General features: G+C 33.9%; 1 protein-coding gene across 1 annotated transcript in view; it reads left to right on the top strand.

The window, feature by feature from the left end:
* LOC108554231 (uncharacterized) overlaps positions 1-11,689 on the top strand; it is a 14,910-nt gene extending 3,221 nt beyond the window's left edge. The window contains exons 4-8 of the mRNA XM_017909426.1: positions 276-438; positions 594-750; positions 8,768-8,917; positions 10,362-10,791; positions 11,089-11,689. Of these exons, the coding sequence (XP_017764915.1) occupies positions 276-438; positions 594-750; positions 8,768-8,917; positions 10,362-10,791; positions 11,089-11,325 (1,137 nt within the window). The 3' untranslated portion in view covers positions 11,326-11,689. The remainder of the gene's footprint in view (positions 1-275; positions 439-593; positions 751-8,767; positions 8,918-10,361; positions 10,792-11,088) is intronic.
* Positions 11,690-16,664: the final 4,975 nt, after the last annotated feature.

Raw genomic sequence — 16,664 nt, 5'->3', positions numbered from 1 at the left:
AGTGTGTCGGAATTAGACAGTGTCAAGAGAGTGAGAGACAGCGTTTAGTAGAGAGTTGAAAGAAACATTTGAGATAGATTTAGATTTAACCTTGTATTCAGTGACAGCTCATCTTTGGACTTGCAAATATACCGTCATTATTTACTAATTAGCCACTCTGTATGAGTGTTTTTGTGCCTAACCTTCTTCCTCTATGATAAATTTCATTAAAGTTTTCACTGCACAGTGAAGCTCAAGAAATAATTCAGAATCATAATTGTAATTTTCTATCACAGGGAACATTGAAGGTCGTAGAGGAACTGAAGTGGAAGTCATTCACATTGGTGGTGAACGCTGACGAAGATGGCGAAGACGACTCTCAGAACATTGCCAAAAGACTGACAATGGGGGCTATTCAAAGGGGCCTCTGCGTTTTGATCTATGACGGTGATCCAGACGGTGAGCACTCAGTTACTCTTATAATAATGAACTAATTATTGGAAGAGAATTATTGTCTTCTGATATTTATTTGAATATCAAAATGTTTGATGCTGAGTTTGAAATTAAAACTTAGAAAAGAAATTAAGTTCGTTTAAATATTTAATAAATTTCAGACTTAACCACGCATATCGTGCATATTGGATTACCAGAAGAAGGATTCTTTGCTAAATCGACAAACGCTACTGTTCTGGTCATCAGCGAAGGGCGCCTTGAGGAACACCTGAAACCCATCAACTCAACAAATACTATACTGCTCCTAGAAGACTCCAGGTAAAAGCACACGCCTCTATTTTCTTCTATATTTCATCTTAAACTCTAATCTCGATTCTATTAGAACCAGAATCATTATTTACTGCTTCGTTATTTGAAAACTCCAATAAGGGAACTAAAAATTAATCGTTTCTTCAGGCACTCTACAATCACTTGTTACTTTAGACTGCATTAATTGAATTACGAAAAAAAGAAAAAGAATTCTTCATCCTCTCATACAGCAATTAATTCAACAATTGGACTCGAAACCAATAATACCAATTCGTCAGTACACAACTAATGAAGACGATTACGCCTATTTATAGACCTCGGTTGTCAATTAGCGATTCACACTGACAACTTGAATCGCTATTCAAACTACAGCTTGGAATTTGTCCTCGTGTGCAAAACGATAATCCGTTCGATAAGCTGCAAACCGTGACATTATTACTGTTTCATATACATCATATTCTCGTTTACGTTGCTCCACATTTTACACCTACGACAACGATAACGTCCAAGGTCCGAGCATTCAAAGGAGAACTCAATCGTTTATCCTCTACGTGGAACGTCGCTATATCGATGATCTTCATTTTGATCCTTAACATTCTCTTGGACCCTCGTCATCGTTCAGTTAACCCAGGCTAACAATTCTGACAGAATCCTGATGCCCCATTGTTTCGTCGAGCCTTGGTATTCGTATTCCTGAGGATTATTCTCAGAATACTTGGAATTGCTGATGGTAACCTTTGGATTTAGATCAATTGTGATCACAATTATGTGAAACAAGGATGGTCAAGAGTTAGTAGAGGTATTAGAGATAAAAATCTTATGAGATTCGAAGATGGAGAAATTTGGAAATAAAATTTTAGGAACGTTTTAAATAAACAAATAGAGTGGGGGGAAAAAGAGGATAAAAATTAGTTTACACGGTTCATTATTCTAGGTATAATAACATAGAATTAGAAAATCTCACAGTTGCACTAGAAATTTTATTTCCTAACATAAAAGTTGGAGCACGTGATGTTTTTCCTACATAATAGATTTCATATATTACAGGAATGATTTATTCTAGTGAAAAATGTTATGGCATATTTTATCCATGTAGGACATAATTTATTCATTAAAAACCTGCTTAGGTACCAGCATAAAAACTTATGAGTAGATAATCCATTAAGACGTGGCAAAAATTCTTGTATCATTCTTTTCGATGCACGAGGTCTTGCATTACCTTCCAAAAAGAATTATTTCTATTTGGTTACTAACATACTTACTTCCTCTACTAATTCCACTTACATTTCCTTCACATTTTCGTCATATCTTTCTGCTGCAACTGCAGATCCAGACTGTAGGAAATGGTAGGGAATAAATTCTGTAAATGGAATATATCCTACATGAAATAAGTTCTACATCAGATGGTTAGCATTATCGTCATCATCTTCGTGATTACAGTTGTTTCAAACGTTTTTTATTATCATGTCACAAATTTCAAAAGTGACAAAATATTTTCAAAAGATAAATTTGTTTATTCCGTAATTTTTATTTATTCTGACGAAATAATATTGATATGAATCGCGTTTGCAATTCTTGTTCTACAAGTTCGAGCGCTAGATTGCCGAAGATTTCCAATGAATACGTCGTTAAAAAGATTTAACCCTATTGAAAGGTTGACAACTCTACTCTGAACTTCGGTGGAAGACATCCCTTTTTATAGTAAACAGCCGATTGTTATTTTGTCCGAACATTCTGGAAGGTGTTGGATTGCTCTTCCCTGAAGTTACGATCCGCTCTGTTTACTTACCCGAATACCGGGTAGATATGAAAATCTCGTAACAATATTCAACCAAGTTTCTAGTAGGTGTATACGAAACACATTTCTCCATTTCCTTTATGTTTTGTATTTACGTCAAACGAGGAACAATTGGAGAGAGGCTTAGTTCCATTTGAAATATTATCTCCCTTACCATGAATCATGGATTATTTTGAATAATCTCTCTTAAAGGATTACGCGTTGAAGTTTCTGGCCTTTCCCTTCATCTATTACTCGATAATAGATCAACGTAATTGTGACAATTGTACAAGTCATGTCAGTAATTTTTAGGTCATTTATTCCCAATTTAAGTTGGTATAAAAGAACCATAAGAATATTCCAATTATTTACAACAATAATCTGGCGACTTCAAATATCTTATTGGTATTGGATGCATATGTAAAATACACATTCAATCTGTTCCTTCACTATATAGTTACAACAATATTTAATACTATTTAACAATTACCGATTAGTATTATTCTTCCAAACATAAATATCTGAGGGACCATATAGGGTCGTATACCTCTAAATCCAAGAAACTATGGTTTCAACGATCCTACTCAACTCGAATTACGTCATTACGATCATTTCTTAACTGACTGTCATTAAAAAGTCATTAACTCCATAACTATCGGCTTTTCCGATCCTCCTACAACTTGTGCAAGTTCGACAGGTTTTCCAATTAGTACACCCAGAAATGAAGAATCATCTATTATACTAAACTAACATATTTTATCTCGCAACCGCAATCGTTCGTGAGTAAACGGTAATCTGTGTTGCATAACATACATTCATTAACACAGTAACTCCTCTTTTTTTTTTCCTTCTTTCATCTCTCGCCACGGTGTCATTCTGACAATGGATGTCCTGCGTATAACTCACGCGAACGCGGGTAACAAAAGGCTGGCAATGTGTGCCAATTGTGCAAACTTCGTACGCGTTTACTGTTAAACATAATTATCCTAACCATAAATATCGCGCACGTAACCAGCCTTAGACTCAGGAAGAAAAAAGCGGTGTAAAAAATGAATTACTGAGCGGATCGAATCGTCGTGTGAGTCAGTGATTTCCTGTTGCCGCAACTGCACGTTTTTCCCTCCATCGCGAAAATCGAAAGCGTATCTTAACAACCTAGCGAACAATAGAATAGTGGAAGGGAACTTTGTTCTACCTTAGTATCATACCAGAGATCCCTTCGACTATTGCACGCGCTTTTCCTCGCTTTGCACGCGTTTCAACCCTCTTACTGATCCTGTAAACGAGACCCCTGGGTTACTGATTAAAAGAGTTTGTAGATTCGAAAAGAAGAACACTAGAATTATCAAACCAATTAAAATGACTGACTTCAGATTTTTTATTGTTGCAGTTAGTGCAGAGTTTCGAGCACGTAGCTGTTTTGGGCAAAATTAATCGTGACTCCAGTAGCCTTTTATCCAGGCAGGAATGGGATGAATCATTGGTCTAAACATAGGATTCTCAGCTATTTATCAGAAAATAAAAGAAGCAACGTAATTTATATTTTTAAGCACTTGCTATGCTAACATATATAGCCAAAAATTGGAAACTAGGACTTTTGGCAACGTCAAAAGTGGAGTCAGATAGACATTACTTCCAACAGCGTGATTATCATATTTTGTGCATACTGAGTTCATCCTAATGACGCGTATAATACAGCTGGGGAAAGATTATATATACTCATTCAGAATTTGTGAAGAAATTTATCTAGAAAGCTTAAAGAAAAATGATAAGGTTCACGTTTAATCCAAAGAGTATTAATAGACTAATTTAATATTTTTAGTGGCGGAATGGCAAGTTTGCGTGCCACGTCGCTAAATACACGAATGTAATACGTCTTGCAGCGTCACCATTGTGAAATTACAAAGGACGTCGCGACGCATCGTCTGTACCAGGTCTAGAAGTCGGTATTGTTTTCGTACAGTTCCGTTAGATCGTCGAGAAACCGAGTAGACAACGTTCCATTCTCTATCACGTCATAATTATTCGCTTCGTGAGACCGCATTGCAATTTTCCGTTGTTACGCTTTCATTCGCAAGAGCTTCGATTTCTTGTCGGGTACTCGGTCGCGTTCCCTACCAGAAAAGTACCAGAAGTACTAATTAAATTGCCTAAAACCATGACCGATGAGAAATCAGATTGACTAATCTCAGTAAAGCGTTCCTGCTATATTAAATCCGTTACGCTTTTGTGAACTGATGTGAATCCGTTTACGATTTCATTTATGATAGTATTTGTTACAATATATGATAATAATCAGTATCGATAAGTCGATTTAGTAACTGATTATTCGATTTATGGATTTCATTTGTGCTTATTAACTTCACTCTCTAATCACTTGCGTTTCCTTTTCGGATCATAAGTCTAGCACGAATGTCACAAGAGCACCAGTGGGCCAGGGGTCCAAAATTGGCCAAAATTCAAAAAGTGCGGGAATTCTTGTAAATGTTGACTATGTCGCTGATTCCGAATCTAGGATCAAACCTTAAAAATTTTAATTATCATATCCAATATGACGGATTAAAAATCCAAAATCAATTCAGGGAATGAGGAATTTGTATAAACGATGGTTATATCCCATTCTTAGGGTCTCTAATTCCAAATTTAATATTAAAATTTTTGAATTTTTAATAATGGATACAATATGACGGAATAAAATTTGAAAATTTTTCGTGTTTTCATAAAGATGATTCCCTCTATTTTTCGGAGATTCAGGTTGAAAACCTAAGCAGATTATCACGAATCTCACAGGAGATTTGATTCTGATCTACCTAATATTTAACCCGTTAACCCTTTCACGAATACAGTCGTATATTTTTGAAAACAATGTTGTACAACCGATACAATACACGTGGTAAGAACATTCCAAGATTATATCAGTAAAATTAATAATTCAATGACGTATACGACACTTACGATAGACATTTATTGCAGATCTGAGCCGTGGTGGCGCTAGTGAGTCAAGTGGAAAATCGTCTTAAGGCTGCCGAAATGGTTACTCGTGAGAGGGTTAAGGGTTCTTTATTACTTTACAAAAATCGATTAAAAATTTTCACTTTAACAGATTTATATTCCCAACTATGTAAAGTATACGAATCCCGTTATTCTAAACATAAAGTCCAAGGTAGACAAATTGTACCATGTAATTGCAAATTTGCAGTATTTCTGATACTATCTGGTACCGAAATAAAAATACAAATTCATCGAATGTTTCAGCCTCGTGTCGAAACTTTAGTGTCTACGACCCGAGAGATCATCTTGTGACGCTGTGACCCATGTTCATCTATCGACTTCGCCATCTTGTTGCACGGTCAGCGCGAGATCACGATTAACAATATATGGCAGGTAAAGCGTACCGAAACGTTTCAGCGATAAAAGTTAACGGCACCTCGTAAATTAACGTGCAAGGAACAAACGGTTCACTTCTTCTCGTGGAAACACTTCCAACGGCAAAGGAGATCGCTATAATGCGATATCCTTACATATATGAATACGTAACGTTTGTACGCTCTATCATGATGGCAAATTTCGTAATTAGTCGATGCAGTTCTGAGCAAGTGCAGAAACAGCGCGCTTAGCTGGCCGTTCAGCAAAAATACAAATTTTTTCTGTCATGCATCGTTGACTTATCAAGATTAGATTCAACATAGGCACACTGTGATGAGAACTATAATTTACCCATGTATCTCAACATAGGAGCACGTTTGAGTGGGATTTTGAATGGTCCTGATCGCAACGATGTATTTTATGGACAGCCATCGATCAGCGGTAAACTTGTAATACTATTCCAGTATTAAAAGCTGGTTTTCATGTATTTATACACATTGTGACACAAAACGAAAGGTACCGCTCGAAGTCACGTTTGCAATTAATCTTTATACTGTCTGATATTGTATGATATCGATCTTTACATTCAGATGAATGTTTTCAGATTTGTGCCAGGAATGTCTGCTCTAGAATTATTATATGAAGGTTATACTACATTATTTGCAAACCGAGAGATACAAATTCTTAGGGTAACGAAGATAGGTTTTATGTGGTTCTCGTTTCAGAAGGAATAGAAGATTCTATTAAAAATTCTCCAAGGTACAGAAAATTTTGTTGTCTATATAGATTCGTTTTATTAAGTACTTCTTAATATTTAAATGGATAGTATAAAATCAGTCATATTAAATGTATCTATCTCAATAATTCTCGTTTGGTACGATTAATGTGGAAAATCGTGCTCGAAAACATACCACTACCTTCGTGGTAATTATCGCATGTTTATGCAAAACTTAGTATCATGATTCACTGTAAACATCCCTAATCACAGCATTATCTAAAAACTGTCTTAGAAAAACGAGATTTATCTGTTAAAATAATTTTTGATGACGCAGCTAATGCGTAAGATTATATATACAGACCTATTACTACGTTCCTGATGATTAGTGTTTTTACAACAGACGTTGCCTCATGTCGGATGCACAATACTTGGATGCTGTGAGTTGTCTAGGCAACGTCTCGCGAGTCGTTTTAATTGTTCCTTTGCTTTGCAGAACATTCATTTTGTGTCCTGGAATAGCCAAGTATTGTATACTACGAATGGAACATACTTCCATGAACAAGGATAGTATGAAAAATCTGAATTGCTCTTTCCACTTCATAAGTTGCCTCTAGGTAACCTCTAGGAAACGCTTACCTTCGCGATTGCGTCACAGAGACGCGTTTAAATTCAATCTAATCATTAAACGCAGTGATTGTTATTCATGAAAACCAGCTTAATCGTGCGATTAGCATTTGCATATAATATGAGCTAGATAATAGAAATGCCGTTCCTCAGGTACACAAGAATTAGCACGCGATCACTTGAGTTTATTAGCATACACCTGACGTATTACCTTATTAACACCAACAATTACTTGTAATAGATATTAATATTCCAAATGCTGTAACAGAAATAGATAGTTGTATTTTTAATTATATTTCTACTCTGCTAAAAGTGGGCAGATTAATTTTGATAGTAAGAATTGCATATTTTCAGTAATTAAAATAAAATGTCTGAGTCAATCATTTTAACAGATTTGGTAATTTTGCTGATATTAATCTTCAATTTAGATTTAATAATCTATAATTTAGATTCTTTCCGTTTCCATTTGGTTTTCTAATGCATTTTTTAATCTAGTGTACTAGTGAATAATAACTGTTATTTTATTAATCAACATTGAATTCTTTGTACTATATATTATTTTTAGTTATTTATTTATTTATTTATTTACAGATATACAGTTCTTATAATGCAGTAACAAGTCTTAACACATAACACTAATTATATTTCAACGAAATAACAAAAGAATAATAAAACGAAAAGCAAAAACGGATAAAATGCATCAAGGATTCTGTATTTTTCATATTACCTGATAGTATGGTAATAATTTGAAAGAAGCAACTGAAGCAACTAACGAATAAGTCAAGTGAAACATAGGTGGAATTACAGAGGAATTATAACGATTACATATTGTATTAAAATTGCTTAGATTCGATCTAAATGATTCTGACGTATGAAACAACGTATTCCACACACGATCTTACTGGATAAAATCGGATTTTTTCTGATAGCCAAGGACTCTTAATGTAGCCATTAATAATCATTCGTTCATTTTTGTTATTCAAACATTCTTCCAGTATTTTTGCAGGTTAATTCTTCGAATTACCATGCAATTTTTTTCTTTTTTACAATATGGAAATAACAAGTCATTTCATAAGTTCAGTTCAATAATAAGATCAATTTCATTTTTAAATCTAACAAGCCAGCATCTATAATATGTCTATGTATCTGTGGCGCTGTGATATATCAGCAAAAGGAATGAAAAAGAAACACAATATAAAAATAAGACACATTTTGTCTTATACCTGTTAGTAAACTAGTTAGAAATGCTTCAGTGTCAGGCCATCACATAAATCATTAGCGTTACAGAGACCTTAATAGTGAAGCTAATAGACAAGTTCCCTAAATTTTTGTGCATAACGTTCGATACCTACATTTATAGACTGCTAGTTCTTTTCTGGCATCAATCGTGATCTTTAATGCAATAATTAACGAATCCTCAACATCATTCGAACCAAGTATACATTTTACACGATAAATTAAAATTTAACGTAATCAATTTATAGAATAGGTAATAAATGGTCGATCGGCGGCGTTAATAGACTTCCACCAATTTATAACAGGAATGAGTTCCCGGGGTTAGAAGCAAGAGTGGAGAAATCAAAATGGTGGCCTAGCAATGAAGTCGGCAAATACGATACTGAGGAACTAAGGGAGATTAGGTGGCTCGAGGACGCGATAAAAGCTTACGCGAAAGCGTTAGATACGCTATGGTGAGCATAACTATTTGATTACCCATTAATCATTCGTTCCCATGAAAATGTTCATTAATATTACCAATGCAAGAATTTTTCAGTGAAAGACCGACGAAGATAAATCAATTCAAGGCAATCCTTTTCGCCTCTCGAAGTGGAAATGTTTTTACGTGATTGAGAAATCAGAAACTCAGTTTTCATGATTCAATAAGTCATATGTTACTCATCAATTGCAATTACTTCTAGCTGACGGCTATAATTAAAATATTTAATAATACTTGTGTACGAATAAGCTATATTGATTATATCAAATATTGATTACTCTATAGGATTATAAATCGGGTTCGAGGATTTTGTTTGAAAGGTTAGTACGTTCTTGTAAAACAACAGAAACAACAATAATAATGTTTTACATTTGGTCTTATGAGTTTAGTAGTAAGAAAGAAAATAAACTATTTTCTTTGTTAGGAAATATAGTTTATTTGTACATTTAGCTTCTTGAATTATACTTGTCACCAAAGTCGAAGGATCAGAGTGAAGTACTCAATTTTATGGATAATGTGATAAACTAAAAGTTGGCAAGAACTAACTGCAAATCGCTATAAATTAAGTATTCAGTATTCCTAAAATGGCTTCAACCGTCCAGTAGCCTGTTAAATATTCTCGTCTCTTTAATGAGAATTTATTCACATGGAATAACCTATGATTAAATTTATTTAAAAAACTTAATGGTGATTGGGTTTGAGTCCAACAAGTACGGTAACAAAATTTTTCTGTTCTTTGCGTGCAGAGTTATCGTCGTTTAATTTCACATTAATTAATACAAATTACTGTATTCGTACAGTTCGTCAGGAAATGTTAGTTCCATGAGAACGGGAATTTTGTGTCAGAAACGCTATTGTAACAGTAGTGACAACTTCAAAATTGTATAATCTTTAGATTTATCATTTTTTGAGACATACGGTATAAAGTTCTTTAATAATTTTATCTTAATGGTTAAAGGAACTAGTAATAGAAATTGTAAGATAAGTTATATTTAACCATTTTAAATGGCATATAGAGATGAATGACCTAGATTCATGATACGCAGATGATGCCGATTATAAAATATAGGTATTTAAACAATTCCATATTTACGAGGAAAACAAAACAAATGTTAAAATACTCTACATTAATTACATTATTCCCTATAAATGATCATGCATTCGAAGTTTATAAAATTATATTTAGAAACTATTTAAAATCCTCATTTACCATTATAGCTAACAAGTAAAATTCTTGAAATAGTTTGAGGAGGAAAAGGGGAAAAGAAGAAATCTAGCATAATGCTAAGATATTAATAATGCCAATATAGCTCTAATAACACGTTATATTAATTTTATATCATATCAAAAATACAATAACGCTATAGTATAGGCTACATTGAGACCAGAACTAAATTAATCGTTTCATTTCTCTATAGTAAAAAGAAGAAGTGCAAGACCGTAGTGAACGCCGTAGATTGGAACAACGTTCTAGCGAACGTGGTCGCAGAACATGCTAGAGAATCGCAAACAGCCGCTGCGTCATTAGAGCTGTCGATGAAGGTGAAGACGGGAGAGCTGCAAACTATAGGCACAATCGTTGTTCAAAAAACTAAAGTGAAACTATATTGGGGTGACGGCGATGACGATGATGACGAAAAACACGGTGAGAACGGAAAGGATGACAACGACGACGATGATGATAAGGAGGAAATGCCAAAAGCATTCAAGAAATTGATCGCTAAAGAAAAAGGAACGAGAACCGGTTGCGCTACCACTCCTAAAGAGATAAAGCTGTTGCACGAAGACGACGACGAGGCTGCTCAGATTTTAGTCTCTGAAGTGGACCATACCGAGTGGTGGACCATGGTCAGTCCATTATACGATTACTGTTTGATTTAATAAAGAAGGAAATGATGTATATTTTCGTGAAGTAATGGCATAAAGCCAAACATCGCTTTCTTCGTTATTCATTTGACAGAATTTGACAATTCTGTTTGAACTCTAACTGCAAGTGAAACATTGGCAAATATTTTTTAATATTCTGTAACATTGTAGCTAACAGTATTGTGATATCAAATCTTAGGTAACACTGAGTTAGTATGTAATGAAAAGGAAAAAATAGTTTAACTTTACCACTTATGAAACGTTGGTTATGATTTGTAGGTTGGTACGGTTAGCGGGGTCGGTGTGGCTATGTTCGTCATTGGAATCCTAGCTGTTTACGTCGTGTACACGAACATTCGTGGTCCATCGGCTCCTAAAAACGCTCGCATCGAAAGGGACACCAGTCTGAGACGAGTGGGCAGTGACAGGGAACCACCTGTCCGCACGCAAAGACATGCCCGTGCAATGCAGAGGAGGGACAGCAACAGAAGCACTGTTTCAGAGAAGAGTGTCTGAGATTTTTCGCTGCAAACAACATCAACGACTAAAACAAGTCATGCACTTAAACGAACCGAATACTCTAGGACTACGATATTTGATATAATCATACCGATTTTGAGTTGTTTCCGGTCGATTCGAATCGGTTTAAATTATCTAAATTATAAAAGTAATTTAGATTGATTTAATATATGTCGTTAGATCTTCTTTTGGATCGGTTCGAATGAGTTTGAGTTTATTTGGTTTTGATTGTAACTATTTTTCATCAACTCGTACTTGTTCAATTGGGTTTTAGTTAGTTTTAGTCGATTTCGATGTATCCGGATTTTGTTCAAGTTTGTTTGAATATACTTGAATATGATTTGGTTTTAATTGATACAAATTGATTGGATTTTGTTTAATTTGGTTCAAGTTGGTTTAAACTGATCCAAATTTTCCCAATTCACCTCGAATCGACGTGAATCGACTAAAATCATCTTGATGTTGAATTTAGTCACTTTCAATTTAGTTCTACTAATTTAAATTCGATTTAATTCGATTTAATCAAGTGATCGATTATTTTGCATTCGATTCAATTCCGTGCGTCACATATTTCATGAAGATTTTCAATAGCGGACCTCCATGGAATCAAGGAAGAATCTCAAACATTAGCAAAATATCAATAAGTCATCTGTTTGTTTATTAGATCTCTCTCTCTCTCTCTCTCCCTCTCCCCCCTCCCCCCCCCCCCCCCCCCCCCTCTCTCTCTTTTCTCTGAGTGTACACCGTATATCTACCTCTGTGACGTACGGTTCTCTCCACAGAGAATGATTTATCCTTTCAACTTCTTGTTGCAAGAAAAGAAATCGTTGAGAAATTAAAATGTTATACACAGAAATAAATTTAAGTCGATAAGTCGAATCGACGTCTTTGAACTTATATATTTAAAAAAAAAAAAGGAAAAACATAACAAAAATATTAAATGTACTGCATAGGACAAGATTAATGATAAGAGATATATCAAGTGATTGATGACTTTCCCCCTTAATCTGTTAAGTATTATTGAAATATTTGATTTGCATACAAATGTTGCTTACAATGAAATATTGTAAGCGAATAAATTTGTGCGTGTATCATAATTATTCAGTAATAAACTTCATAAACTTCATAAACTTCATAAAGTTTATCGACGTGATCTACGTTTTCTACAACGGTGCTAACATTCTATACATTCGAAACTTAGTGATTGGTATCATGCTAATCGATCAATCACTTACACGCAATAGAACTGTGTAAAAAATTGTAAAAATTGTAAAAAATAATCGCTAGAAACATTGTACCGCAACAATCAACCTACTGTAATGATACAATCATTCAGCGCGCCGAAATCAGATAATCTGAAACAATGCTTAGTAGATCACAACGTTTTTCATGCAAACAGATTCATTTAGTCCTATGCTATACCAACTAACAGTTTAATCAGATATCTCTAATTAGATCTCTAATAGATCTGAATAAAAATAAGCCATGTGTAGTTGTTTTGAAATGTCCTGTACTTAATTACGATTTCCATATTCCATGTTCTTGTCCTTTAAAAGTTGTTAGTTGTAGAATAAAAAAATTCTTCGAACGCTGCATACATGATTTCTTCGTTCCGAATGAATTTCTTTGATCGAAAATTGTTATCATTCTAATGAAAAACCAAATTTCTTTATTACTTTAAATAGTAAATCTTTCTTCATCAACGTTATTGTTTTCATCTATGCGACGATGATCGACGGTTGAGTATTTTGCGTGTTATATAACCTTGATTGAACGTCTGATTGGGTCAAGTGGCGAGAACAATAGTTGATCTCTCCATGCTGGGCATAACCCTATTTTACAATCTTAATTTATCACATCCGCGGCAACATTCGCCCCGACGGTTTTACGTGTGCGCTTCTTTGTGCCGGAAGTGTCACTTTGATGTCTCGTTCCGCAACTGATAATCTGCTTGAAATTGAAAAGGAACACCAAGGTCAATTTTATCAACCTCGTCCTCTTGTCTACATCAAACAGCGTTGATGTAATCAACACTTTCCTTTTTCGCATAAATATTCATGCTTGGTTGCAGCATTTTTTAAAGAACTTCTACGTTACTGGAATGACAAGGAAAAAGGTTATTGTCATTTTCACAATTCTCGGAAAGACATGATGCAGATATCTAAACGCAATAGGAAAAAATCATGAAGGAAAAATGATCGAGAATTATTATGATTTTAAACATTCAAATATTTTAATCGAATAAAAGAATTACGAGATAGCAGTTATTGGAATTTTTATGATTTTGAGGCTATCGATTCTTAAATTGGGTAAGAGTATCGTGATAACTTTTAAGTAGCATAGTGAGATAAGGAAGATAATTATTCAAATCTTTGTGATTCCATGAAAAACTGTAAAGCACGAAATAAAAATGTAGTTTAAAAATTACTTCCTTAAAAATTCTTTTAGCTTTCTTCAATCCCTTCGAAACCCTTCCATAGTTCCAAGAAGTTTGAATTCTTTTCCGTATATCTATTCATGCTCTTACGCATGTAGAAATTTCCGTAACTGTATGATGTTGAAATTGTGAACGATCGATTCTTTGGAACGTTTACATACATGCTGATCCGATCGTGAATGTAAAGTGTGAAGGACTCTATGGTGTAACCAAAACCAAAGTATTACTTGGTATATATTATACATACGACATACTGTTTTCCCAAAGTTTGAATTTAATTAAATTTTTAGCTATCGTCAATATGTACGTATCCAATGTCAACGAGATTTTTAATAAAAATACCAGAATCTGTAATCAGATCTCACGAATTGTCAGTGTGCACGTGTGATTTCTTTTTATACATTGAAACTGTAAAAAAATAACACGAAAGTTTTTAAAAACATAAGCTGCAGAGATCAAAATATAATATTCTTTTTTTTATATCAGTAAAAAAAAATGTTAATAACTTTAGTAATTTTACAAATATTCTAAAATAATATGGTATTAATCAAACATTGTAAAAAAAATATCAAATGAAAGAAACGAAATCTTGATAAAAATTCAAGCTTTCCTATGCTAGCTATATATCTTCCCAAGCTCCTTCATTCACAAACGTACCACGATATCGATCAGATATTTCTCTAGAGTACGCAGGATCGTTCACTACATACTAGGCTTGTTCATTCAATGACTAGGCAATGACTTCTGAAATCCAAGAAGCCGTAAAGCACGTGAGGTCAGCAAAGAGTATGTCCCATGAGTGTAACAGGAAAATGTCGAGCAACGTGCCAGGGAATTTCCATCTTTTTCGAATTATATGCGGGATTTCCGTAGAAGTTTGTACGTGATACAAATCGCAGATAAATGCACTGGAAACCGCACAATAGAGAAAACGTACTAATTATGAGAAACCAGCAGTATATAAACGCACTTAAAGTAGCGTAATTAAAAAAAATACCAATTATAGAAAAAAAATATTGCATAAAAAAATGTTACTTGCTCTGTTTTTATAACCACCGTTTTAATAGCTAAATAGCACATTATATATATTGTAAACTGTATTTTACTTTGAATTAAATCTCATATCAATGTTTCAATCGACAATGGAACGGTAGAAATTATATTGGTTCCATTTAATAAAAATGTAAATGAATTAACGCTAGATACTTTATGTAAATCATTTCCAAGTACTCGCAGTTGCGAATGCAGGAAAGTTGATTCTTGTTTTTAAATAAAAGCAGCATGGGTTTGGCTCATCTTCCCTGTTTCATGCTTGTTTGTTTGTACCATACACTTTTCACATTCCAATCGTGTAATACTGTTTAGGTAACTGCTTCTTTATATTAAAAATTGCAGAAAAAAATTTAATCTATAGTCTAAATATGTTAAATAATTTTTTAAACGGTAAATATAAACTTAAAATGTGTAAAATATTTTTGTAAATATAATTTTGAATCATCTCTTACCTATCTCGATAAACTTGGAATCATGCTCAAAAAGATATAGTACACATCTGAGTGTAGCATTGCGTCTCGTTTGTACTGTACAATGTTCTTACATGCATATTTGCATGTCTAATACCCAACGAGAAAAAATTCCGAAGTAACGGCTCGCTGACCGATTTCACCAGATAAAGAAACTATCATGGTTTTGTATCTTGTGCAGCGATTATCCTACGCAACACGATATGTGAATGTAAAATACAGATACAACGTCACATCTCGAATGGATTCACATAAGACGTTAAAGATGTCTGGAAATACCACAAAATTACTTGAAACTTAAGAAACCGTTATAAAAACACTTTCCTTATTTCAATTTTCTCGAAACGGTACATGAAACTGGTATTCAATTATTTCTTACATCAGTCATTGACAACATTCCTTCCTTACCGTCATGATCGTAACATTACGAACCATCTTACGAGTGATAGATCAAATCTCGTTTGTAAAACGAATGATGTAACCATCCAGGTTGTTTTTAATAGTAACGACGCGATGAGATAAAAATAGAAGAAATTATTCGTGTACGAAATCGCGATTAATGTACGCCACTCGAAACTATTATCCAATTATTCACTGTTAGATACATAGGTTAGAACAGCTGCTTTTTTAAGAGCGATCTCGTACGAATTATGATTTGTTCCAACATGTTATAATTGTAGCAGTAAATTTGAATTAAACTAATTGAAGTTGAACACGATTGACATACACGAGAATCGACCTTGAATTCTTAAACATTCGCCCATGAAATATCCCTGACACTTTCGATCGTTTCCATATTTTATACAAAACGATAGTACTGACCTCTTTTCGACCATTTCCAGAACTATTTCTGATCCGTCTGCTGATCTGCTATGGTAACATATCCGATTAGAATAAGTAGCAAATTTTCGAAAAAATATAAAATTATAATAAAAACAATTTGGAAAAAATTTATTTAATAACGACTTATACAATTTAATAATATCTGGTTAATATGTATATCAGTATACATATATCTTTCATGGAGGTATGTCTGTAAAAGATTTTAATAATTATATAAGATTACAATAAAACTAATTCACTTAGAATTCTTTTGTATGTTTTTCTTATAGTTGCGTAACATACGACTAAAGAGTAATATTAATGTTACCAATTGAAAATAAGCGCGAAATTACAATAACATCAATTTTTTTAGCAAGGCTTCTTCGAATCTCGTGATTCAACAATGTATTTGCAGGTTATATTACAGTCAGTTGCTTGCAACTTGGAAAAGAAAAAAGAGGAGGTGAGAAATAATATAATTAGGCAAGACAATACGTCATGGACGTGTCATGAAACGGTTTATGCTGACTGTATGATAAAAAAGGCGGAAAGAG

This window comes from Eufriesea mexicana, unplaced genomic scaffold, assembly GCF_001483705.2.
Source record: "Eufriesea mexicana isolate 0111107269 unplaced genomic scaffold, ASM148370v2 scaffold18034, whole genome shotgun sequence".
Classification (NCBI taxonomy): Eukaryota; Metazoa; Arthropoda; class Insecta; order Hymenoptera; family Apidae; genus Eufriesea; species Eufriesea mexicana.
The sequence above is the reverse complement of the archived record's forward strand: the minus strand, read 5'-3'. Positions and strand labels throughout refer to the sequence as shown.